General features: G+C 43.4%; 1 protein-coding gene across 13 annotated transcripts in view; it reads left to right on the top strand.

Moving 5' to 3' along the window:
• The window catches only part of DENND1A (DENN domain containing 1A), a 598,491-nt gene that overhangs the window by 325,012 nt on the left and 248,572 nt on the right, over positions 1-24,907 (top strand). For 7 of the 13 annotated variants that reach the window (XM_075560476.1, XM_075560471.1, XM_075560469.1 and 4 more), the window contains 2 exons: positions 1,658-1,783; positions 18,935-19,035. In XM_075560476.1, coding sequence (XP_075416591.1) covers positions 1,658-1,783; positions 18,935-19,035 — 227 coding nt within the window. The remainder of the gene's footprint in view (positions 1-1,657; positions 1,784-18,934; positions 19,036-24,907) is intronic. The other 6 variants (XM_075560468.1, XM_075560470.1, XM_075560475.1 and 3 more) reach the window with 3 other exon arrangements.

Here is a 24,907-nt window from a genome sequence, read left to right as displayed (position 1 = left end):
CACGTAAATATTACTCAATAATTATGGGAGAATCCCCATTTCACCAGATTCTATTTTTTCTCGGTGTATTTTGATCCTGATCTGCTCCTATGCTGTGACTTTTTAAATCCTCCTCCTCCCCCCGTCCCCCCCCCCCCCCCCCCCCCCGCCTCTTTCAAATGGTATAGGAGTTTAAAGGCAGATCCCGACCCAAGTCATCTTTAACCACTTACCTGTGACCTTGATTTAATGACTGTACTTCTTGGTGCTTCTCTTTTCTCCTCTGTAGGTAAAGGGTGGTTTCAAGATTAAGTGAAGTAGTATCTGTGAGGCCGTGTACACTGCAGATGTTTCCAAATAGGCGAGAGGGACAGTGGAGGTGGGCGGGGGGGGGGGGGGGGGGGAGTTGCATTGGCTCTGGAGTTGGTAGTGAGTCCAGACGACTTTGGTTGTTTTAAAAAGATTGCCTAAGAGCACACTTACAATGACTGCCACTTGTTCGGCAATCCATATATGGAACTGTTCCTCTACTCATTCACTATGGATGAAGCGCGGTGGCTAACCAGGCACTGCAACCAGACAAGCACGAATCTTAGGATAAACGCCCCTTCTTATTCCCAACCCATAATATTATTGAGAAGCGCTTTGTGCTGTTTTGCATATAAAATCCACCAGGTTTTTGGATTTTGTGAGTTATGGATCCTTAATCATTCTAAACTGCAACCCCTGGCAACAGCACTTGTTCCCACCCCGGCCTCCTCCATGTTCAGAGGATTGCATTGTGTGTGACATTGAAAACCTGTTCCATTGAAGCGATTAGCATATTCATGGACGTGATTCAAGTCAGGTGGTCATAGAAAGGGGTGCCGAAATGAAACACATTACATTATTGTGAATTCTGAAGAGCACCGACCTGTATTACCAACTAAAAGACTGACGCTCCAGCTATAGAAAGAGCTAGTTAACCCAGTGCCATGTCACGACTCGCTGCTGCATGTCATCATGTTTTTTTGTGTCTCTTTCATCCTTTGAATGAAATACCTGGGAATTGTAAATCTGTAGATCTCGAAGTTGCTTTAATTCTGACTGAGGTGTTTTGGAGCAGGTAAACTCAAGGTCAAGACAGGAGTGAGCTCATTTGGTTTTTCCATTGGATAGAACTGGATCCATTGGATAGAACTGGACTCTGGGCACTTGGGCCTTGCCTTTTGATTGGATGCATACCATGGTGCATTGGGATGGTTCTGGAGCCAGAGGCCAGAGGTCTGAGCCACAGTCCTGTCTTCATCATTTCATCGGAGGGTTTGATCTGGACAGAAATATCCCCGCCTTGATTTCTTTGTTTGCCAGATTGCAGACTCCTTGTCCTGCTTCCCCCGCAGAGTTGATAAAATCGAGGTGCAAAAGCAGTGTTCTAGGTGACCTCATGTTGTAAACCGTGGTCAGTACCCAACGATGTTAATTGCCCAGCCTGCTTTATCTCAGAGAGCTCTCCCAACCTTCCATTCCATGATTATCTGCACGAGCGACACTTGGTCTCTCGTGCAGAAAGAACAGGACAAGGCAAGATGAAAGTATTCCTTCTGATTCGTTTTCTTTTTCATGCTTGTGTTAGCTACTCGTTTGCAATAAGAACAAACTTAATAAGCCACACACTTTCCCTTCTTTTTCCTCCTAGAGAAATCTGACGGAATATTTTGTGGCTGTGGATGTGAACAACATGCTGCATCTGTACGCCAGCATGCTCTACGAGCGCCGGATCCTCATCATTTGCAGCAAACTCAGCACGGTGTGTAGACAGTCTGTGAGTCGGGCTTTTTAATGAATTTATTTTAATTGAAAGATGGATCGGCAAATTGGAGACAATTTTAGTAAAAGAAATTGGCACCAGTGTCCCAGAATGCCAAGCGAGAGAACAAATAAACCAGGATGGTCAGTGGAAAGGACTGCACCTGGCAACACGGTTGAGTCTTTCAGGTAAAATGCCAGGTGGAAAAAGGAAGTTACAGAAGAACACAGTGTGAGTTTGTCATCTGAAGTTCAGATTAGACCGTCTACGTACAACCTCAAAGGAGAAAGAGATATGCTTATTCAAAAATTAGGTACTGGCTCCCTCAGAGAGAGGGAAGAGGCACACAGCAGGCTGAAGAGAGTTAGATGTACACTGCTTTCTGTCTGAGACTAGGTCAGCAACCAGCCCTTTGTCTGTAGAAAGCCCATAGCAGGTATGACTTTGCAGGCTCTATTCTCTTTGATGCAAATGAGTACTCACTCAACTCTGACCTTTTAGTTTGCAACAGGTAAGCTAGTAGTTGTGCCTGTGTTCCAAGAATAGTCCGGTTTGTCAACGCATGAGCTAGGTGATGGGTTTTGAAAGCTTAAATCTTTTTTTCCTTAAAATACTACTTATCTGATGTACATACTTTTATGTGTGTATATGTCTCAGAGGATTTTTGTTTTGTTTTATTTTCTTGTTTTTGTGTGTGCTTGCTTTAGAAAGTTAAAGAAGATACCAAGTACTTTTATCGTATTTTGGAATATCAGGGATGGAAATGCAATAGTTGTTAAACGAAGGCTAGGAATCAATAATGTATCAGACTTTGCAACAGTAATTGTGTCAAAAGGAAATGAGGCACCATCCTAAATATCGAAGGGAAATTGATTTCTCACCTAGAATTCTGTGTTCCTCCTATGGAGGCTATCTGAAGAGAACATTACACTGTCCTCCCAGGCCCCGCACTCTCCCGTACACGCATCCTCTCCTGGTATGAGCGGTTTCTGCTACTTAGAGCCCAGTGAGGAGGTGCTGTGCCCCTGCTGTAGGCACTGAGGACACCAAGAACAAGAGAGACATGAATCCCTGGCCTCATGGAGCTTGCACTCTAGCTAAGAGAGAGATTCCAAAAACCGCCTCACTGAATCGTGTGGGAGCTACTGATAGGTTCTAAGGAATAATCTAAAGCCGAGAAGGAGGGTCGACGGGGGATGGTGAGGCATCTGGGATTGCAATTCTAGATAGGACAGTCAGCAGCAAGGCCACCTTAAGAAGGGGACCCCTGAGCGGAACTTGTTTCAGCAACAACCTCTTCTCTCTTGCATTGCTCACTCTTCCTCCCTAGTAGCACACTGTTAAGAACATCATCAATATGATATTGTGTGTGCTCCACATTTTAAAGAGAAAGCAAATTTCTCTAACCCACATAGCTGTCTTCTCCTTTTTTTCTTCTCCCCTTTACAACAAACTCCTGCAAGGTGGTTAGCTCTATTTACTGCCCGATTTCTCGCTCTTCATGCCCTTCTAAGTCTTCTCGTTCTGGGATGTGTTCCCCACCTCTCCGACAGCCTCGGTGTGATTCACCAGGGACCTACGTCAGGCCCAGTTAAAGTGAGTTAATGCCCTCCTGGCGAACAGCGTGGCAACTAGCCAGCACTGATCGTGGAAATGTGTCTGGATTGTGTATGCCCAATAATAAATTGATAGATTTTGCAACTCGAAGCTCAAGTTTTAGTATTTAAAATATTATCAAGAAGCTGTTGGTTAAAAATCAAGGAAATTCTGTGTTTATTCTCTTGAATCAAGGGAAAGGAGCCTGCCACTGTTTTCAAGCTGTCAACGATGTATCACTTGGACTTTAAAAACAAAACAAAACACCTTGTTTGTAAAAAAGGCAAATAGTTGAGTCTTATCTGAGTCCTGCATTTTACCATCTGTTTGTGGAGATCTTTTTTGTCTCCTTGAGGGTGGGGTGGGGTGGGGGTGCTCTGGTTACACTCTGTTAGGTCATGTGCAACTTCTCCGATGAAAAACTGAGCGAGCGGACATCAGTTGTATTCTAGCTTTAGGATTTCTCCAGTTTCAGAGTCTAAAACTTCTCCAATGATTTCCTCGTCATTTCTCAGTAGTCTTTTCACTATCATCTTGTGGATGGAAGGGGTTAGGGAGAAGGGCACAAAGTCCATTTTGAGCCTGCCTTTCTTTGGCGACCCTCCCTTGATAAATTCAGATGTGACCTGTAACGCCTTGGAAAACCACATTCTTCTCAATTTTGTGTGATAAGATGTGGGCTTAATGCTCCTCACAGCCATCAAGCACCTGAAAGATAAAAGCTGTCGAACCCTCCAGAGTGCTGTCTTCTAGGAAGATAACTGTGCATCAACAGAGACACTCGGTTCAGAGTTAGGTAGCACATGATTCAGGGGTTTTTTGGTCAATAGCATTGTGAGATTCTGTATGGGGAAAAATGTAACTTTTTGTTCTCTTTGCTCAGTTAATGCATATTGATTGTTCTTCTTTATAAATGATAAATAGGGAAGGCTTAACGAAATCTTGTTCTCCAATGTAAATTCTTCAGGTGATTTCTGTAGCACACAGGCCCCATTTTTCTTCTCTGTGTTCCTATCTGAGCTGAATTTGGTATGGTAACTCCTAGGAACAACAGGTAAGTATAAGACCTCTGTAGGGATCATATGTAATCCATAGTATTTCCAGGAAATTGGCATTCATCCCATTTTTTCAGAAGAGCTCCTTCTCAAGCAGAGATGGAGTAATGTATCCAAGGTCCCATCCTAGGCAATGAGAGAGATAGCCATGGAAACAGGTCATTAGGAGGGAGTCTTTGGCTTCAGAATGGGAGAAAGACCCAGGAATTACATGCTAAGCAATGAACCTTAACCCAGGTAAGGTGCTCAGGCAGTGCACTGGGTTAAATGGCTGCTAACCTGAAAGGCAGGGGCTTGAAAATACCGGCCAGTTCATGGGAAGAAGATCAGGCATCTTTTCCTCTAAAAATTCTGGTCCAGCATTGTTCCGTTCCACCATATAGGGTCACCATGAGTTGGAATCGACTAGGCTGCAGTATGCGGTATGTTAATCCATTCAATGTTATTGTCTTTGGGGCCAGGATGTTTATTGGGTGCTATTGCTCAACCTGTCAGGAGAGCCAGAGTTACACTAAGGAATATATATCCTTCTAGGGGAATTTAAGAATTATTATACAGACTCAAAAGGATACACTGAGCCAAATTGGGAAAAGTTTCTCAAGTAGCTTGTAAGCATCTTCAAGATGACTAAAGAGGAGCTTTGAGAGCAGCCAAGGCATGTGTGTAGAACATCCTTATTTCGATTTAGATATAGTACCCTGTAGGGGAGTCTAATCTCGAGTACTCCCTCATACCCAGTACTCCCTCATACCCAGTACTCCCTCAAGGGAATCATTTTAGTCACCCATTCTTTGTGCCAGGCATATCTACATATGAATTATCTAATTAATGGAGGCTCTATGTGTAATGACTTATGCAACCCATAACTATAACAATGATTACCGTACTTTTTGTTAGCGTTTCAGCTTGGGGAAGAAGGGTGGAAAACCTAGCATCTCCCCTTACTAGTCTTTCTTACTAAGTAGACAGAAGTTGTCCTGGAGCATGTGGGACCTGACTTCTGCCCTCCCACCAACACTTTCCTTCAGGTCTGACCCGATGATGGCTGCCCAGTATGTCCTAAGGGATGAATACCTTCTCAACATTGTCCCCACGCTAGCCCACTTTCCCCCATGAACTGCACCCACTATGTCTGCTCCAGTAGCTTAAGAAGGGTCAGTGTATGAACGAGAGGCTTTTCCAGATTTGACTTCATTTTTACTTCTCTCCTGGTGAATTTGGCCTGGGCATGGTGTGAAATAGCTTGGACATTTGAAAGATGCATGAGACATTTTTCTAGCTTTTGTAAATTAGAAATAGTGAATCCTATTTGCTCTCCCAAGGCCCTCGAAGCCGAGAAGAGAGTGGCAGTATAAGATGGGTTTGAAATATTGGACCAGAGCCAGGGCCTCTTTGCCTGCACACTCCACTCTGCGTGTTCCAGCCACAGGAACAAACTGCCTTATTTTGTTTCAAACTGTGCTCAGGGGAAGCCAAGACCTTGTACCTGGAAACTTACCAAACAGAGGATTCTAACACTAAATTTAGTGTTCTAGTAAAAAATAAATAAATGATCTGTTTGTTCATCATTTATATGTTAAAAAAGAGAGAATAACCTAGTTCACATTTAACAACCTGAGAAGAGTATTCAAACAAGAGAGAAGAAAGCTAATCCTTTTGGTGAGTTGGGAAATCCTTAACAAAATGCACTCAGGTGGTAGCCCCATTAGAGAGATGCAAATCAAACCACAGCCAGGTACGATTTCACTCCCACTAGGATGGCTAAGGTTTAAAAGGACAAAACAAAAAACTAGAAAATAACAAATGTTGGTGAGGATGTGGGGTAAGCAGGACCCTAATCCATTGCTGCTGGGAATGCCAAGTGTTGCTTCCTTAAAGAATAAAAGTACTGCCCGACCTAGCACCTCCATCCCTGGGTATATGCTCAAAAGATGAAAAACCCAAGCCTCAGACGGACACTTGTCCACCAGTGTTTATCAAAGCACTGTTCATTCACAATAGCCCAAAGGTAGAAAAGCCCTAAATGCCCATTAATAGCCGAATGGATAAACAAAACGTGGTGTGAGTTGTCATTAGATGTCGTCAAGTTGGTTCCAACTCAAAGCCATCTGTGAGCCGTGCGCCCCAAACTGCGGTGCAGACAGTATCTCCTACTGAGCCAGTGGGAGACATGAAATCTCGATACAGGCTGCAGTCTAAATAGTGTTTCAAGAGAGTACGCTGAGTGCATCAGACAATCACACAAACGCGAATATTGTAAAAAAGCAAGAAAATGCAAACACATAGAGACCCACATGTATTGACAGTGACCATCCCATGGGAAGAAGACACCCTGCTAACTGCCAAGTTGGTGGTTCAATCCTTCCAGCTGCACATGGTACAAAGAGGAGGCAATCTGCTCTGGCAAAGATTTACAGTCTCCGAAACCCTACATAGGGTCACCGAGAGTCAGAATTAGCTTGGTGGCAGTGGCTTTGGTTTGAGTTTGGAACAAGGTCAGGGGGAGGGGAAATCGCATTGATTAAAGGTAGGGCTGCACCACTGATTCTTGTGATTGCTGTCAATAAGTTGTGCAATTGTAAACAGTTGGTTGGCAAAGTTATGTGATAGTTATATTACAACAACAACTAAATAGAATAGAAGCCCCAGCTGCCTATGTGTAACCAAACACCTCATGGGATATGGTTACTTGGCATGGAGGTTTCAGGTAATGTTTTTTTGTTGTTTGTTTTCTTTTAATCGTTTTATTAGGGGCTCATACAGCTCTTATCACAATCCATACATCCATCTATTGTGTAAAGCACATTTGTACATTCATTGCCCTCATCATTCTCAAAACATTTGTTCTCCACCTAAGCCCCTGGCATCAGCTCCTCATTTTTCCCCTCCGTCCCCACTACCCCCTCTCTCATGAACCCTTGATAATTTATAAATTATTATTTTGTCATATCTTTCCCTGTCTGACGGCTCCCTTCACCCACTTTTCTGTTGTCCATCCCCCAGGGAGGAGGTCACATGTAGATCCTTGTAATCAGTTCACCCTTTCCAACCCATCCTCCCTCTATGTTCCCAGTATCGCCATCAGGTAATGGTTTTGTCAAGCATCCCAGTTAATGGGCCTAACAGTTCTGTTTCCCTTCAAGTTCAGTTCGTTACCTAGTGCTTGAGGTCTTAAATGCTTGAGTGTGGTCATCCAAGACACAGGAATTGGTCTCTCACACCTGGAGCAACAGAAGAAGAAGAAGGAGGAAAGGGAGGCAGATATGGAAATCCTGGCTAACTGCCCCCTTTGTCATGAAACCAGAAGAACTAGATAGTGCCCAATTACCATTAACTAACATTTTGATCAAAGACTCCTTAGAAAAATCCTGATCAAAGGGGGGAAATATAGAACAGAATTTCACCTTTTCATGGGCTATAGACTTTCTGGAGCTATGGAGGGCAGATGAATCTCTAAAACTTTCTTTAAACCTTAAACCACAAATATCCCCTGAAATCATCTTACAACATATTTCTTAGTTTGCCTTAACTGGAAAAAAAGTCTGCTTTGAGATAGCAACCTTTGGTGCATTTAATATTAGGGAAGATCAACTCAGAAAGAAAAGCAGAGTGAGAGTGTTTGTACAACTCCAAGAATAGAGTCAATAACACTAAATCACACCTGTAGAAACTGAGTTGCTGTATGTTTTGCTGTGTATATTCTCAGCAACAACAAAATAAATGATGTTGAGAATAGGAAAAAAAAGAGTGAAGTGGCATGAAATCCAGACTCCCCAGCCACATTTTTAATACCACAGCCTCTCTAATCTCCATTACATTAAAAAATGTTTGTGGCACAGAGAATATTACAAATTGTGTAAAAGAAATCAATGAAGGGAACTTCCATTGACAGTAAGTAGTGGGGAGAGGGAAGGGGTGTGTTTTATGCAGTTTTTCTGTGGTTTTTTTAATGTAAATACAAGTAACTGCTTTCTTTAAACTTTGGTCCTCATTTAATTATGTGTGATTTTTATCTTGTTTGAATTGAATTATGAGTAGAATGAAGAATCTTCCGATTCTAAAATATATCGAGCATCCACAGTTAACTTTGTGATACAATTGATCCAGCTATATCCAGCCAGTCTCCCTATTACAGTGGTTCTCAACCTTCCTAATGCCACGATCCTTTAATACAGTTCCTCATGTTGTGGCCACCCCCAACCATAAAATTACTTTCGTTGCTACTTCTTCACTGTAATTTTGCTACTGTGATGAATCAGGCCACTCCTGTGAAAGGGTCATTAGATCCCCAAAGGGGTCACAACCCACAGGTTGTGAACTGCTGCCCTATTAGCTTTCTTTCATGGCTGTCTTTTCCATAGTTTCACCCACACTGGGCACCTGTTTGGAAGAGGCACAGGTTCAGATCATTAGTGATGCCAGGCTATTGGTCTGTGGGTTAGTTGTGTTAGGATCACACAAAGAACTTGGTAATGAATAAGGTTTTTAGGCACCACAATAGGATACCTGTTTGTTTGTTTGTTTCAGGGTGCTCAAGTGATTGATAACCAGCCATTGATTAGATGGTGCTCTAAAAACACAAGCAACATATATTCTTTCACTGTCACTCTGCATCATTAGACTCCCTTTAAATTCTTTTATTACATTATAAAGAGCTGCTTACATATGTTTGGAAGGCACTTGTAAATACAGAGGAGCCCTAAAATTGTTTTTGTTTCCATAGTTCTCTGAGAGAGTTTTGAGTTTGGCCTTGGGCACTGATGCAGGGCATCGGGGTCATTTCAGGGATGTGTGGTAAATGAGATCTAGAGAGGCAATGTTGTTTTTTTTAATCTATGTAGTCATTTCATTAAGTACATGGAATAAAATCATGTTCATTATTTTAACAGGGGAGTTAATTTGTGAAACCAATAGTATCTTCCTTAGATGGTAAGATAGTTGAATCTTATGTTTAAGACTCTTCTGAATTAAATTTCCACCAGAAAAAGTTGTAGCAGGTAATTTTCAAGTTGCTGCCATTGAAGAGTGGCTGAAAAGCACTCTATGTGGACTGACTGTGGTAGACACTCTGTGGCTTTCGTTGAAGACAGCTGAACTCCAACAATGCTGCTCGGTCATTGAACAAGGACTCATAATTTCCTCTCGTTACTGCAGGCAGAAAACGTGGGTACTTGGGTGACCAAGGTAGTTGATGTCAGCTTGGGCTGGGCAGTGAAGAGGAGTTGGTACAGATCTCAACACTCATTTACATGTTTTCTACTACCTTGGTATTGACACAGAATCTGCTAGCTAGGTGAGTCAAAATGCCCAGCTGATACTATCTTTTTCCAAAGAAAAAGGCGGGAGTAGAGCGTGCCAAAGCTTTGTTCATTTTCTGCTTCTCCCATGTACTTTATCTTCCCTGTGCCACTTTCTAACCCTCTCCCTTGTACAAGTTTTCTTGACCTCTATGCACTTCTCCAAACTCAGCTGTGATGAGACCATTATTAATACTGACCTCGGAGTTATTGGAAGGATTCAATGACTGGAAACACGAAAGCATATAACTTACTGCTGGTCACATAGTGCTCTGTAAACAAAAACAAGCCAACACACACACACACACACACCACCACCACCACCACCACCACCCCACCCCGACTCCTGGCAATGCGGTGTGTTTCAGACTTACATGCACTCCATTGGGGTTTCCAAGAGCTGTAATCTTTTCAGAAGTAGATCACCAGGCCTTCCACAGCACCACTGGGTGGATTCAAACTACCAATGTTTTGGTTAGTAGCCAAGTGCAAATTGCTGGTGCCAACCAGGGCCAATCTAGTGTTCTGTCCTATTCAGTACCAAATTGTTAGTTCACTCTGAATCCTACTCCCGCCCCTGACCCCCCCTCCCCCGTGTGGGGCAATAAACCCTGATTCGATTTCAGAAACAGGAGGATGATGGGCATCTGGAAGGGTTCTGAGGATTTAATTAGTATAACTGGGGGCAGCGGGTGGTGAATGAATCCAAGCAACCGAAAATAGCCATGGCAACTCATACAAGGTTTTCCATCTCCACCCACCTTGCCTTAGTCACCTGGTCATTGACTAAATTGTTGGCCCTTCTCTCCAGTCTCCAAAGTCATCACCAGATAGAGCTCTGCATTCCCTGCACCCACCTGACCGTCTCACTGGCCTCCCAGCAGAGAGGAGAACCAGCAGCTCATCTCTGCTGCCTTCTAGCCCCTGCTCTGATGCCTTGCTCTCTGTGCTGTGCTTCCTGCCCCAGGTCGAATTAATGATGGTCTTCACAGGCTAACACACTTGAACCTCTCTCATAGCACCTCTTTCATAACGCGTTTGTGTTGAGTTGGTTGTTTGCATTTGATCTTTCTAGCTATATTTTAAATTGCTTGGGGGCATGGCATGTACACACGGTAGATACTCGATGATTGTCATGTTAAAACAGATCATAGCACGCGGGTGTTTTCATGTGCGCTAAGAACAGAGACTCTGGAGCTAGATTAATGGCCCCGCTTGGTCGGTGGCTCCGTGACCTTGGACGTCTAGGAACCTTAGTTTCCTCATCTGTAAAGTGTAGGCAATAATGGTGCCTAGCTTATAGGATGTTGTGAAGATTGTGATGTGTGAGAAGCATTTGAACAGTGCTTGGCACATATTGAACGCTAAGTAAGTAATGGTGGTGGTAGTGACCTCGTAGTGCCAAACACTCGAAGTTGACTCTCTTTCTAAGGGTGGATTGGTCCAACTAAGCTCTATTGGGGAGATTTTTTTCCCCTTCTTTTTTTCCTGTGCCTAAAATGCCAGAACTGCTGCCACTGTGGTTGCTTCTGTAGGTGGGTGACAGACTTGTAAGTACTCATGGCTGGATGTTTAGAAAATGAGTTTTTTTATTAAACCAATAGATATAAATCCATTTGCTAAAGATAAATTTTGATCTTAGAAATATTTTCAAAGTAGAACTATCCCCGTACACTAAGGTGTTAGGTGGCAAGTCGGTTTTCCCTGACCTTTGACAGGGGTTACCTGTTAGGAGGGTACCACCCCCACCCTACCTGCATCCTGTCCTGACCCCGTGACCTGGAAGTAATGTTTGTCACAGGTTCAGAATGTAGGAGGGGCAGAATTCATGCAGCCCTTTGCTTAAATGAAGTCTGATTACTCCCAAAGCCAACCTTGCCTTTTGCCTTTCCATCTTTGAGGAAGAGGCTCTCTTTCCGCCCTCCTGGTGCCGTCGGCCTCTCCTTGGGCAGCTCAAGCTTTTCTCTGGCAGCAGTGGTTGCTTTGATGTTCTCAAGTGTCAGATCCTGGCACGAACGCTTGTTGCCTTGGTTAATAACTTGCTCTAATTATTCTAGGAGGTGGCTAAAAACTTTTCCTTTTTTTTAAGGCAAGCGAGAGAAGTGATTAAGGAGGCAGATGATTGCTCGAGTGAGCTTCCCCTTGACTGGCCAACATGGCTCTTAGGGGAAGGCATTCTATTTTGACTCCACGTTGTGCTTTCCCTCTCCTTCTTTTTCCTCCAGACGATGGTAGGATGTCAGGGAGAGAATGACTTCTATGAAACAAACACAGAAGCAACTGGAAGAAGGATTGCCCCCACCCTCTCACCCCTCCGACATATACACACACCCCAGTCACCACTGTCCCGGTGCACACACACCCCACACCCCAACAGAGCTACTTGTTGGCTTCTAAGAAAAGTAGGACTTGCTTTGCTCTTTCTCTTCTTTCCACTCCCATGCCTGGCACCGGTCTAGGCAAGCTGAGGATCACACCTCTGGGGTTCTTGGCTTTTTGAGCCTTTCTGCTAAAGTCTATTAAATGTACTTAACACAACTGGAGCATAGCAGAACAGCTAATGAACCAGTTTTTTCCTTATACCCTTGGAAAAGTAACTGACAGAACGGTGTCCGAATTTTACTTACACCTTTTTGCCGATACTGACTTTCCCATTTGAGGATAAGTTAAAATAAAATAAAAACCACAACACTGTTTGAATAACGATACCCTTTCTTCCATATCAACTGCAAACCCAACAAGCAAACCCAATGCCACCCAGTCTATGGTGACTCACGGTGACCCGACAGGCAGAGTAGAGCTGCTTCATCGAGTTTCCAACATGGTCGTCTTTAAGGAGGCAGGTGACCACCCGGGCCTTCCATGGAACTGCTGGTGGATTTGAATGCCTGGTCTTTTGATTAACAGCCATGTACTTTCACCACTGTATCATCAGGGCTTCTTGATGTCTGTTAAAGTGCCTTATAATTAAGTAAGCTAATCTAATTCTTAAATTGAGAAAGCGAGGAACTTTTCCAACATATACTATTTTCGTGGATGATTCTCTGTTGAGGTGTACAGCGTGCTTTTAAAGGTATTCATTATTCAAGCATTTTTCCATATTCTTCATGTGACCAATTTCTCTGCTTATTAAGATCAAAGGAATTTAGAAGGTGAAATTCCTTGAATCCCATGAAAGCAGGTCAGTCTGACATTGTAACATTCTGCATTCTGGGTGTGAAAAATGACTGTGCCCCCAAATGGTTTTTCCCCTCAATCATTAGAAAGAGCCTTCTGCTTATGATCTATTGAGCAATTGCAATTTGCTCACCACCATCCCTCATGATTTTGAACTAGAAGCATTGTAACATTCCGGAGACATTTCTAAACCCCTGCTCTGTGCCAGGCATAGCTGGAGATCAGGAGAGAGGAGTCGAATAGGGCCTTGCCCGTGAGGAGCCTCCCCTCACTTTGGCCCCGTGCCCTTGGTCTCCAAAGATCGTCCACTACTAGGGTCTTCAGATTATCAAGGGCGAAGCATGAGCAGACATTGTGCTCTCCGCTGTCAGGTGGAGGAGGCTCAAAGGTTCCCAGAGGACCCCCAAAGTAAAGGTGGGTCCCTGTTGCTGCAGAGAAGTAAAAGCAAGGGCCACTTAGAGACAAGCCCTGTTGCATGGCTGCCTCCAAAGGGCCACAGGGCCAGACGCAGAGTGTGCTCGTGTCAGGAAGCCAGGGGGTTGCAAATCGTCAACGCCGAGAGGGAAGCAGAGCTCCTGGAGTCCAGTTTCTCATTTTACATGGTAGAGTTATTGAGACAGGAGAGAGCGTGGCTCGCTCAGATCACACAGAGAGTCGGGGGACGATTCCACGCAAAGATATGGAAGAGAGCACCATAGAAAGCGAGACTTTCATATATACACTTCTCCAAAATGGGATCTCAGCCTCTCTCCCTGAATCGTTATCATCGTTTCATTGGCTTGTGGATTAAAGGCATCTTAATTAAATGTACACCACCTCAATTAAATGTAACTAATCCTGAGCAAATGCCCACATCTATTTTTGTTTCAAAAAGTGATTATTGAATGGGCACGTTGCTCTAGATACTCGGTCATCTGTTTTGGCAAATTAGATGTTCTGGTACTTGTGTACATTTTGGTGTTGCTTGCAGGGACACCATGTCCTTCACTGCAGGATCCTCAGCAAACTCCATGGCACAGAATGAGTACTCAGTAAAAAAAAAATTACTTTGTATGCATGGAAATACAACAGCCATTATAGTTTGACAGGCCTGCATGTGAGTCCCATTCTGTCACAAACTAGCTATGTGACCTTGGGCAATGTCTTTTACCTCTGAGACCGTGTCCTCACCTGTGAAATGTGTTGATGAGTGTGTACATAGATAAACATGTGTACTTCACCACCCTTTCTCTACGAAATAATACTGTGCAAGGGCCTAAAGCCCCATACGGCCGGTGCCTGGCACACATGCGTGGGATTCTTATTTTTATTCCATGTTAAATCCAAGTGCTGCCCTTAAGAATCAGCTGAAGGACTGGACTCTAAGTCTGATAATCTGGGTGTTATCTCTGAGAAAGACCTGAAAATTTAAAAAGGAAATAAAAGGTGTCTTTGTGACAATTCCCCCCCGCCCCCAACTCTATCCTTGATCTCTCTGCATTTGCGTCCTTCTAACTTTGTCTCTGAGAAAGCGAGTAGAACCGAGTACAGAGTTCCAAAATAGAGTCAACCTTGTGGCCCTTTAATTGAGGACAGAATTTGCTAACGTGGATCCCAGGCCCCACCAGTGGTTTGCTTTATAATCAGTGTCCTGGCTAGACTGGCTGTTGGCTGTAGAATCTGTCTAGTTTTTGTCTGTAGCCTTAGACTGTTCAGCTGCTTCAGGGCAAAATCTTTTGGGGTGTCATTAAATGGGATTGATAATTGGCTTCTGATGAATATTCATTGTGACTAATGACTTTGGGCAAATTTTACACATATTATCTTTATATTCTCCCACCGAGTAAAATTTTGATAGGATAATTTTCCTCAACTTGCACTTCAATTAAATATTCACAATGCCCTTTTTGTGGACTGTACTCCAAATTGTATATTTTCAGTATTTTTCAATTTTGTATTTTGTAAGGATCAGATATCGACCTTTTCTCTCCTTCGGTTTTTAGAAATGGGGGGGGTCTTTGAATTATTTTCTAAAATAATAAGTGACTCTAGTGATAATTTATGGGACATGATATATATCCTTCCATGTTACACATAGTTATATCCTAAGACTTCTTGTAATTAATTTAGCCATTATTCATTCTTAAGTAGCAATGCACATAGTTAGTGCTATTTAGTAATTTGGAAAAGAGCCAAACAATTTCTTTTCTTGTTTGTTTGTTTTCTTAATCAGATGCGTGAGTGCATTTTACCCCAATTAAAGAGGTTTGGCCCTTAGAAAACTCCCTAATGTACTGATCGAACACATTAAAAGCTTGATTTTTATGTGGGATAAATAATTTTTAAGTCTTGGCATTTAGCGTGGTAGGCTTTTGTAAGGTTAAGGAGACATGAAAAGAGCATTGTCTGTCGGAAGATAAGATTCCTGCACTTTATCCTTTGAAAGAGAATTGTGACTCAAACTAATTGAAGCAAAGAGGCAGGTAATCAAGTTCTGTCTCAACCAAACAATTCTGTGGGATGATTTTTTCAAACACATGCATGATGAAGGTGTTATTTTACATGTGTATGATATGTCGTAGATTTTAAAGTGCTTTTACTTGATGTGCTGGTCCAATACAAATGAAAGTCAAGCCAATGACTATATTGCAAATATATCCTCAAGTAAGAAATCATTTGAACATGCCGTGGAGTCAGTTCCAACACATGGTAATCCTGTGTTCCATCGAGAAAATCCTGTCCAGTTTTGCACCATCTTCACAATGATTGGTTATGCTGGAGGCCACTGTTGCAGCTCCTGTGTCAGTCGAACCCCGAGGGGCTTCCTCTGTAACGCTAACCCTTTATTTTACCCAACGTGATGCCTTCTCTCAGGGTTAGTCTCTTCTGATAATGTGTTGAAATCCACGAGGCAATGTCTTACTATGCTTGTTCCTAAGAAGCCTTCTGGTTGTACTTCTTCACGACAGACTTGTTCATCCATTTGACAGTCCATAGGAGAGTCGATATCTTCACCAACACCGTAGTCCACATTCAGCATTTCTTCTCATAATTTCTTTTTCCAGGGCCAGCTTTCGCATGCATCTGCGACGGTTGAAAATACCGAGTCTTGGGCAGGCACACCTTAGTCCTCAAAGGGAAGCCTGTGCTCCTCAACCTGGTCAAGAGGTTGTGTGCAGCAGATCTGCCCAGTGCAATTTGCCCAAGGCAGTATTTCTTGGCTACTGCTTTCATGGGTGCTGACTATGGTTCCAAAATGAAATTCTTGACAATTTCAATCTTTTCTCCATTTATTATGATGTTGTCTATTGGTCTATTTGGTGTGTGTATATGTATATAATTCCATATGTATGCATGCATGCCATGGGGGGTGGGCAGTGGTGATTCAGAGGTGGAATGCAGGAGGCTTGGTTTCGATGCCTGGCTAATCTACCTCAAGCACAGTCACTCCCTACGAGTGAGAGGAAGCATACCTATTACAATCCGAGTGAACCATTCTGGTGGCGCTTCTAAACTAACATGGACAAGAAAGAACAGGCTGGCAGTCTGCTCTTGAAAGTCAGACATCACAGCTGTCGTGGATGGTTTGGCATGAGTGAGGCCAACCTGCTGGAAGCTAACAACAATGTACCTGTGCTATCGTCGCTGAAGACTTGGAGATGGAAAGGGACAAACTCTTTCTCTACAGTGAAAGGCAGACCTACAGACAGTTACATTCTGGTAACATAATGGACCTGCTGCCCAGGGGAGCTATGCAAGGCTTCACAGAGGTGGTGCTTATACAGAGATCTGGAAGAGGAGAGGATTTCCAGGGTCAGAAGCCCAGCAGATTCAGGGAGGGGTGCACAGAAAGAGTTAAAAGGCATGCAAAACTCTTCTTGGGTCTGCAGATCATTCATCATAAGGAGAGAGGTAGAGCCTTGTCCCCAGGTAGACAGGGAGAGAGGTAGGCCCTTGTCCCCAGGTAGACAGGGCCAGGGCCATGGACACAAGCCTATTCCCAACAAACCACTGAAGACTTGGAAGAACGGGAGGGACCTGCACTTTAGGAAGAGCACTCTGCTGGCTACTTGAAGGAAGGCCAAGAAGGGGTGGAACCCAAGTCCTTCATCAGCCTCCAGCCTGAGATTAGGGTAGAATTCGAAGAAAGTGACTTCTTTCTCTGCTAACACAACACCAGTAGAGCTTTTTCATCTGCTTGACCTTGAGGGACCCGTTATGTATGTAGGAGAGCCTGCTTGTACAGCAAGCCACCGAAACAGACCAGGAAGGCATGGATTGACCCAGCAGAGTCACGGGGAGCAGCTCTGAGTGGGCTTGCAGGAGCTCCTGTTCGCGGCGTGTAGCCAATGGAAAGGACAGGTCTGCATGAAAAGAGAGGAGGGGCTGGCGGGGAGAGTGGCAGCTCTGGCTTTAACACACAGCTCTCACAACCGCGAAACCTCCGCAGAATATCCCATTGAAAGCTGTTCATGTTACACTAACCTCTGGGTTTCTTTAACTGGGCCTTTGCCCGTCACTCTTTCACCACCTAAATGTCCTTCTGTCAGCAAAGGCCAGTTCACAGCTTCCCATAGAAGCAAACGACCTCAAGGGAGCAGACTTCCCAGAAATCAAAGGAACATTAAAGAAAAAAGACAGAAAGAAACATGTGTTGTTGGCTTTTGTCACTTCATAGCCATGTCTCCAAAGGTGTGGATGTCTTCCTCCTCTCCCAGGATAGAATTTTGAAGCAGTTTTATCTATTGTATTATCTTTGCTTCCTAAATTTTAATTGTATCAAACACCACTTGTGGGGTTTTCTAGCTCTTTAAAAACAAACAAACAAACAGAAAACAGAAGTAGAAAGCAGAGAGCGTGTCAAAAGAATGAGGAAAGGAAGGCTCAGTCAGTAAACTGCGCCCAGACAATTGATTAACTGTGTGGAAAAAATAAATTCTCACCTCAGTTCTGAAACCTAAATTAATTCCAGATGGATTAGAGAGTTAAATGCTGTGGAGGAAATGGAGAGCGGCATCCTTAGGAAGCAGCCAAGAAGGAAAAGATTTATCTGTATAATTATTTAAAACTCCTCTTCAGCCAAAAGTTCAAGGAAAATTAAAGTAGGATAAATGATTTTTTTTTCAAATCTTCCCAAGAATTAGTATATTGTATATAGTCATCATTGCTTGCTGATAACTCAATTAAAAAATTACTCATGCACATTAGAGCAAACTAACTAAAAATACAAACAGAAAAATTACCTAAGAAATTATAGTCAAGAACTATGACAAAACATTTAGTCTTGGTCACAATCAGAGAAAGAAAAGTAAAATCAAGGCATAGACAATGATAAAACCACTAACTTGACCATCATGTGAGGGCAGGGAGGCCAGCACCCCAGTCCATGGCGGCAGGAGTGTCACGAGCCTCCCTCTTCGTCTGTGTTTACCAAGTGACCTAAAATATTTACAAATTTTGTCTCTTAAGTATACATCCAGGAACCTCATAGAAAACTATTGGCCCGATCTGATTATAGTGGCAGAGAGCTAGCTGAATACAGTATAAAAGGTTCATGGGAAAATGGAATTGTGAAACAATAGAAGGGTTCCCTGAACTTTGTGAAGTTCCCCCGCACTGCAATGTGTACGGGAAATGCCTCATCCAGTAGCAAGCTAAAGCAAGATCAGTGGAAAACATGGTACTTAGGATCATTCTCATTAGAGAAGGAGGCGCATGAGTTATATATGTACACACTACCTTAACATATTAAATAATCTTCAGATGGGAACGACATTTTTTTATCCTTGGTCTAGTTTCTGGGTTTCTCCCCCCGCTCCTCCCCCCCCCCCCATAACAGGACCTTTGTTTTATAATAAGAAATGTAGAATTTTTAAAGAAAGAAAGTACTTTAAAATTTTAAGTCATAGTGCTTGCTTTAACTGAGAGTTATTTATGCAGACTTTCAACTCAGCATTTTACGTGTGTTGACAAGCCCGTACTTCGTTTTTTCACTGAACTCAAATGACGACATTTGCTCACTTAGACTTTTTGGCGCTGACTCCAATGTGTTCCTGTTGCAGCTGACCGCCTGCATCCACGGGTCTGCCGCGATGCTCTACCCCATGTACTGGCAACACGTGTACATCCCCGTCCTGCCTCCACACCTGCTGGACTACTGCTGGTAAGGCTACTGCAGGCCCTGCCCGCAGCTTTTCCTCCGGGAGCTAACCAGGGTTATGTGGTGTGTTAAGGCAGTAGCTGACTAAATTTTTAGAAATGAACTTCAAAATGACATTTGGATTTTAGACCACCTGGTTGCATGGCTCTCTTACTTCCCAAGCGTTTTCAGATAGTAAGTCTTGATGGCATTCTTAAAGGGTTCAAGAGAGCAGGCCATACTTTTTCATTTCTCACTTGGAGAAACCAAAGCGTGTGTGCGTGTGTGTGTGTGTGTGTGTGTGTGTGTGTGTAAGACAAGTTGGGAGACTGAGAAGAACAATCGTGGTCCCCCAGGTCTCCAGGCTCTTGCCATGTCTTGACATGTTCCATAGACTTGCTCTCAGCTGTGATTTGGGAGCACAAATCAGACACCAGAACCCTCTGAAGTTTTTAGTGAGAATCTCACTCTTCAATGAAATGTGTTTTAGAGTCAGCTCTTTGCCTTTCAGCTGTATAACCTGGAGCGAATCACTTGGCTTTAAGATTTCTTTTCCTGATCTGCAAAACAAAGTGTTCAATACATAATTATGTAAAGATGAAATGAGGTAGCATTTGCAAGGGCACCATGTATTAACATGGGCTCATGGCAGATACTCAATAAACATTTCTGCAGATGTGTCATCTTTATCTCTATCTTGAGTAGATTACAAAAGACACTGTCTATGTGGTTGATTTGGGTCTGATTTCATTATGAATACCTTCTTCTCCAGTGTAATGTGGCTAAAGACATTGTTTCGAAATAGCTCAAGGCCACAGAAGTAGAGAAGGAAACACTGTGCATGTGTGGGAAAAGGAGCTGCCAGAAATGGAGAGCTTCCAGAAAGAAAGGAGTCATGGGATGGGCCACAACCCTGCCACCCACCCAATAGGTGATTGAAGACATTTACCATTGGTTCAATGATTGATTCCAAGCCAGTGATAGCTTTTGCTGGGGTCTCCAGCCCATTCTGCAGCCATCATTTTGGAAAGATCCACACAGGGGCCACATTGTCCTAGGAGCAGACAGACATTACACAGTTGCTCCTTGTTTGATTGTGTTGGATTCACCCTCATCTCAAGAAACTGGGCATCAAATGAAAATCAATGGTTCTGTCTAATATGTTTCATTAGTGAATTGACCCATTTCTGTTTTTATTCTGTATGTATCTTATCATGGTGGATATTTTTTAAAAATCATTTTATTGGGGGTTCATACAACTCTTATCACAATCCGTGCATCCATCCATTTTGTCAAGCACATCTGTACATTTGTTGCCATCATCATTCTCAAAATACTTGCTTTCTACTTGAGCCCTTGGTATCAGCTCCTTATTTTTCTCCTCCCTCCCTCACCATCGATAACTTATAAATTTTTATTTTGTCATGTCTTACACTGTCAGACATCTCCCTTTACCCACTTTTCTGTTGTCCATCCCCCCAGGAGGGGGTTATATGTAGAAGGGGTTCCCCCTTTCTACTCCACCTTCCCTCCACCCTCCCAGTATTGCCACTCTCACCACTGGTCCTGAGGGGTTCATCTGTCCTGGTTTCCCAGTTCCTTTCTGTACCAGTGTACATCCTCTGGTCTAGTTGGATTTGTAAGGTAGAATTGGGATCATAATAGTGAGGGGTGAGGGATAGCCGGGGAGGAAGCATTTAGGAACTAGAGGAAAGTTGTATGTTTCATTGTTGCTACACTGCACCCTGACTGACTCATCTCCTCCATGTTACCCTTCTGTAAGGGGATGTCCAGTTGCTTACAGATGAGCTCTGGGTCTATACTCCGTACTCCCCCTCATTCACAATAATATTATTTTTTGTTCTTTGATTCCTGATAACTGATCCCATTGACACCTTGTGATCACACAGGCTGGTGTGTTTTTTCTATGTAGGCTTTGTGGTGTCTCATCTAGATGGCTGCTTGTTTACCTTCAAGCCTTTAAGACCCCAGATGCTGTATCTTTTGATACCCGGGCTTGATCATGGTAGATATTTTTATCCATCCTTTTCTCCCACCACTCGAAGAGGTTAACAGGCAATGTCTTTCTCGCCATGTAGAGTGTATAATCCAAGCCTCTCTCAATTTCTCCTTGGTTCATCAGATAGCTAGTCCCAATATTTTGTTTATTCTCTTTATGCCTTGATATAACTTAGAAATTATTTCTAGTTATATTGTACCATCCGGCTTTGCTGGTTTAGGTTTTATTTTTAATGCCATCAGAAGTAGGTGGGAAGTATTATAGTTTTTACAGATACAAAAGAATATGAATTTATACTCCTCATAATATTGAATTTACCAGCTTATTACATTAAATACTTGGATCTGCTCTGTTCCTCAAAGATTACACAGCCCAACAAAACACAATTTTTTTGTCTTCTTAGTGTCTTGGTGTTTAGGCTTGTTCCTGGAGTTCTTTGGGGTGCTGATTCAGAAAATTGTACTGGATAGACCACATCAGTTCTAGTTTCTTGGATTTGGTATTCCACTGTATTTTCAGCTCTGAAAGTATACTACATAATTCATGAATTAATATTTAAATAGGAGAAGGATTCAGACCCCAAAATTACAGACTAAGACAAAAAAAGCTAAGAAATATTTGAAAGAGAATTAGTTGCTAAGGGAAGTCCTTTAATTGTTCACTCATTGAGCTGCCCATCATAAAGCCAGTGGTTCAAATCCACCAGTCACTCTGCAGCCTTTAAACTATTTAAAGGTTTGGAAACTCAGTAGGAGCAGCTCTTCTCAGTCCTAGAGGTCACGATGAGGTAGAATCGATTGGATGGCAGCAGGTTTTTCTCTTTTAATGGGAGGCTGTGCAGTGTGTACAGAGACTACAAGTCAGTTACTGTTAATCTAGAACACATTTTAGCAAAAATGAAATTGAAAATATACATATTTAGAAGGTGTGAGGGTAATTTAGAGTGTCAAAAATGTCAGACTTATTAGCAGTTTGCATCCATATTTTGAAGTTTTTCTTCTTAAGATTATACAGTAACATCCCAGAACACATTTTAACATATAGAAGTCAATGGATCATTCATGTTAAATGTCTCGAGAAGTGAGGTGACTCCAAACTTCTTTTAAGAAAAATTATAACTCTTTCTTTTAGGTGTTTCTGTGCACAAGTGGAGAAGTTGTGTCATCTTATCACAAGACTGGAGCATTTTTAACTTTATTGAACTCTGACAGACCCATTTAGGATTTGGGAACATTTAAATCTCTGCTTATTGGTGCCAAACTCACTACCAATCAGTTGATCGTGGCCTGTAGCAGCACTATAGCTCAGAGTGGAACCTCTCCTATGGGTTCCTGAGGCTGTAGATCTTTTTTAAAATCATTTTATTGGGGCCTCTTAGCAGTTCTTATCATGGTCCATATAGACATCCATTGTGTCAAGCATATGTGTACATATGTTGAGGCTGTAAATCTTTATGGGAGCAGAAAGTCTCCTCTTTCTCTTGCAGAGTGATGGGTGGGCTTGAATAGCTGACTTTGTGGTTAGCAGTCAAACACCATAAGGGCTCCTTATTTATTGTACAGTAAGGTGTGTGCCTGACCCCTTTTTAAGATAACAAATTGGAACTACCTACTATTCAGTTCCTAATAATGGTGAAGTGATAGTTGGGGGAAATTCCAAGTTCATGTAATTTGTGCTGTTCAACTGTATTTTTGGATTAAAGGACACTGTGAATTGTAACAACCTAAATCTTTAGTACAATACACACTACTTTAAATAAAGCTACTGTGCCCTCACTCACAACATTAAAATATCCTTATTTTTTATGGATGAGCATAGTGGAGACTGATATATGGCATATGTTTTGTGTCTCAAAAACTAGGATTAATAAGGGAAAAGTGGTGCCATTTTTAAAAATCAGGCTAAGTATACCTAGAAATAAGGCTAACTTTGAGGTATGAAATGTGTGTATCACATTCTTAGGGAGCTCAGTTGAAGCTGCTCCTTCTCCTCCCAGGCTCTGCAGTTGGCCTCCTGGCCCCACTGTCATGGCCTTGCCCAAGCTCTGCTCTGTTATTTGGCACAGGAGCACAACAAGTGGGAGGAGCCTTCTTCAACATTCTCTCGCTGTTTCCTGCTTGTCTCCATCCCCTATTTTTTTAGAAGTCGACAGCTTCAACTGCCATCTCCACTGACTCTAAAACCTTTGCCCTGCCTTTACTCCCATTGTCCTCACATCTGTATGTTGCTGTCTACACAGATGTTGTTTCCCGTCCTCAGTGAAGCCACGATGGGGGTGAAAATAAGGATGAGGCTGAAGAAGGACAGTTGAAGCCCATGTCAGGGGAAGATACTGATAATTATTCCTGGAGTTGTTTGGAGGGTGAAATAAAATCATTTATCTGCAAAAGGATTTTGTAGATTGAAGTAACTGTCACCCACCCAGAGGGCGCCACGCCTCGTGTCACCTCACCATTTGAAAACTGCTCCATCTGTCCAGCTCCTGCTGCAAAACTCTCCCCCCCAGTTCATCTTCCTTCCTTTGCTTTCTTTTGCATACCCCATGCGTCTTTGCCTTGACTGTCTCCCACCTCTGGGTACCTCTCAGCTCTGCCTCCCTGGTTTGTGGCTCCTCCCGGTTTTATTGGCCTTCTTCCTGGTCCTGGACCTTGATGAGTGTTTCATCTTCCTTGTGTCTGGTAACAGGTTATGTGTGGGGAAAACAGAGATGAAAACAAATTTAGACCTAAAGGGATTCACAGTCAGGTTCAGAAGACAGGCAAACAGACACGTAATTTGTGCTCAAGGTGCTGAAATCCAGGAGACTGGAGCTATTCCGGGATTTCTCTCCAGTTCCCATGGCTCCTGTTCCCCCGGCTTTCCCACTGACCCCAGTACAGCCTTCCATCTCCTCTGCTGCTTGTCTGGCAGTACTGGCAGAGAAGCTCTCAAAGCTCCCCTCCTCTGCTATCATTCATCACCAGCCCCACCACCCCACACAGCAGCTGCTCTAAACCCTTGGCCCCTTGCCCCCTGCCATGCCCAGGGTGCTCCCCATCCCACTTTGCACCAGAGTCAGGGACAGGTTTCACCCGTTTTGATGAGAAGGAGAGGCCATACAGTGTTTCCATTACTGCCTTCCTCCCTATCCCCAAGGTTTGTTACAGGATGCATGCCGTAGTCTTGTCCGCTAAAGGAGGAAGAGCAGTCAGGCCAAAGCCACGGACTTCACCTGGGTCCTGTCTCCTGAGATTCCTCTGGGGCCCATCTCAGGTCTCTACTCTCATCATTAGTAATCCGCCTTTCTGCCACTTACCTCCTCTCTCTACAAACAATCTGAGGTGCTCCATCCCTAAACTAGACTTTGGTTTAACTTTGATGCTCCCTTCAAGTTCTCAACCAGCTATTCTGTCTCTTTTTTTTTTTTAAGGGTTATGTGGTTCTAAGGAAAGGAGCCTATTGGCTTTTGATTGATGTTTTAATACTAGGTTAGGGAGATGTGGGCAGAGCCTGGCAGTGACATTCCCAGAGGAGGAAGGAGAGAAGTGTGTAGTGCGCAGGGAAAGGAAGATGGAAGGGACACAGATAGGGAGATAGAAAAGAGAAGAGAAGCTAGAGGAGATACACACACCACCTCCACCACCTCCACCACCACCACCTCCACCACCACCTCCACCTCCACCACCACCACCTCCACCTCCACCACCACCACCACCACCTCCACCACCACCTCCACCTCCACCACCACCACCTCCACCACCACCACCTCCACCACCACCACCACCACCTCCACCACCACCTCCACCTCCACCTCCACCACCACCACCTCCACCTCCACCTCCACCACCACCTCCACCACCACCACCTCCACCACCACCTCCACCTCCACCACCACCA

Source organism: Tenrec ecaudatus, chromosome 10 (assembly GCF_050624435.1).
Source record: "Tenrec ecaudatus isolate mTenEca1 chromosome 10, mTenEca1.hap1, whole genome shotgun sequence".
NCBI lineage: Eukaryota > Metazoa > Chordata > Mammalia > Afrosoricida > Tenrecidae > Tenrec > Tenrec ecaudatus.
Note: the sequence above shows the minus strand (reverse complement) of the source record. Positions and strands in the feature narration are given on the sequence as shown.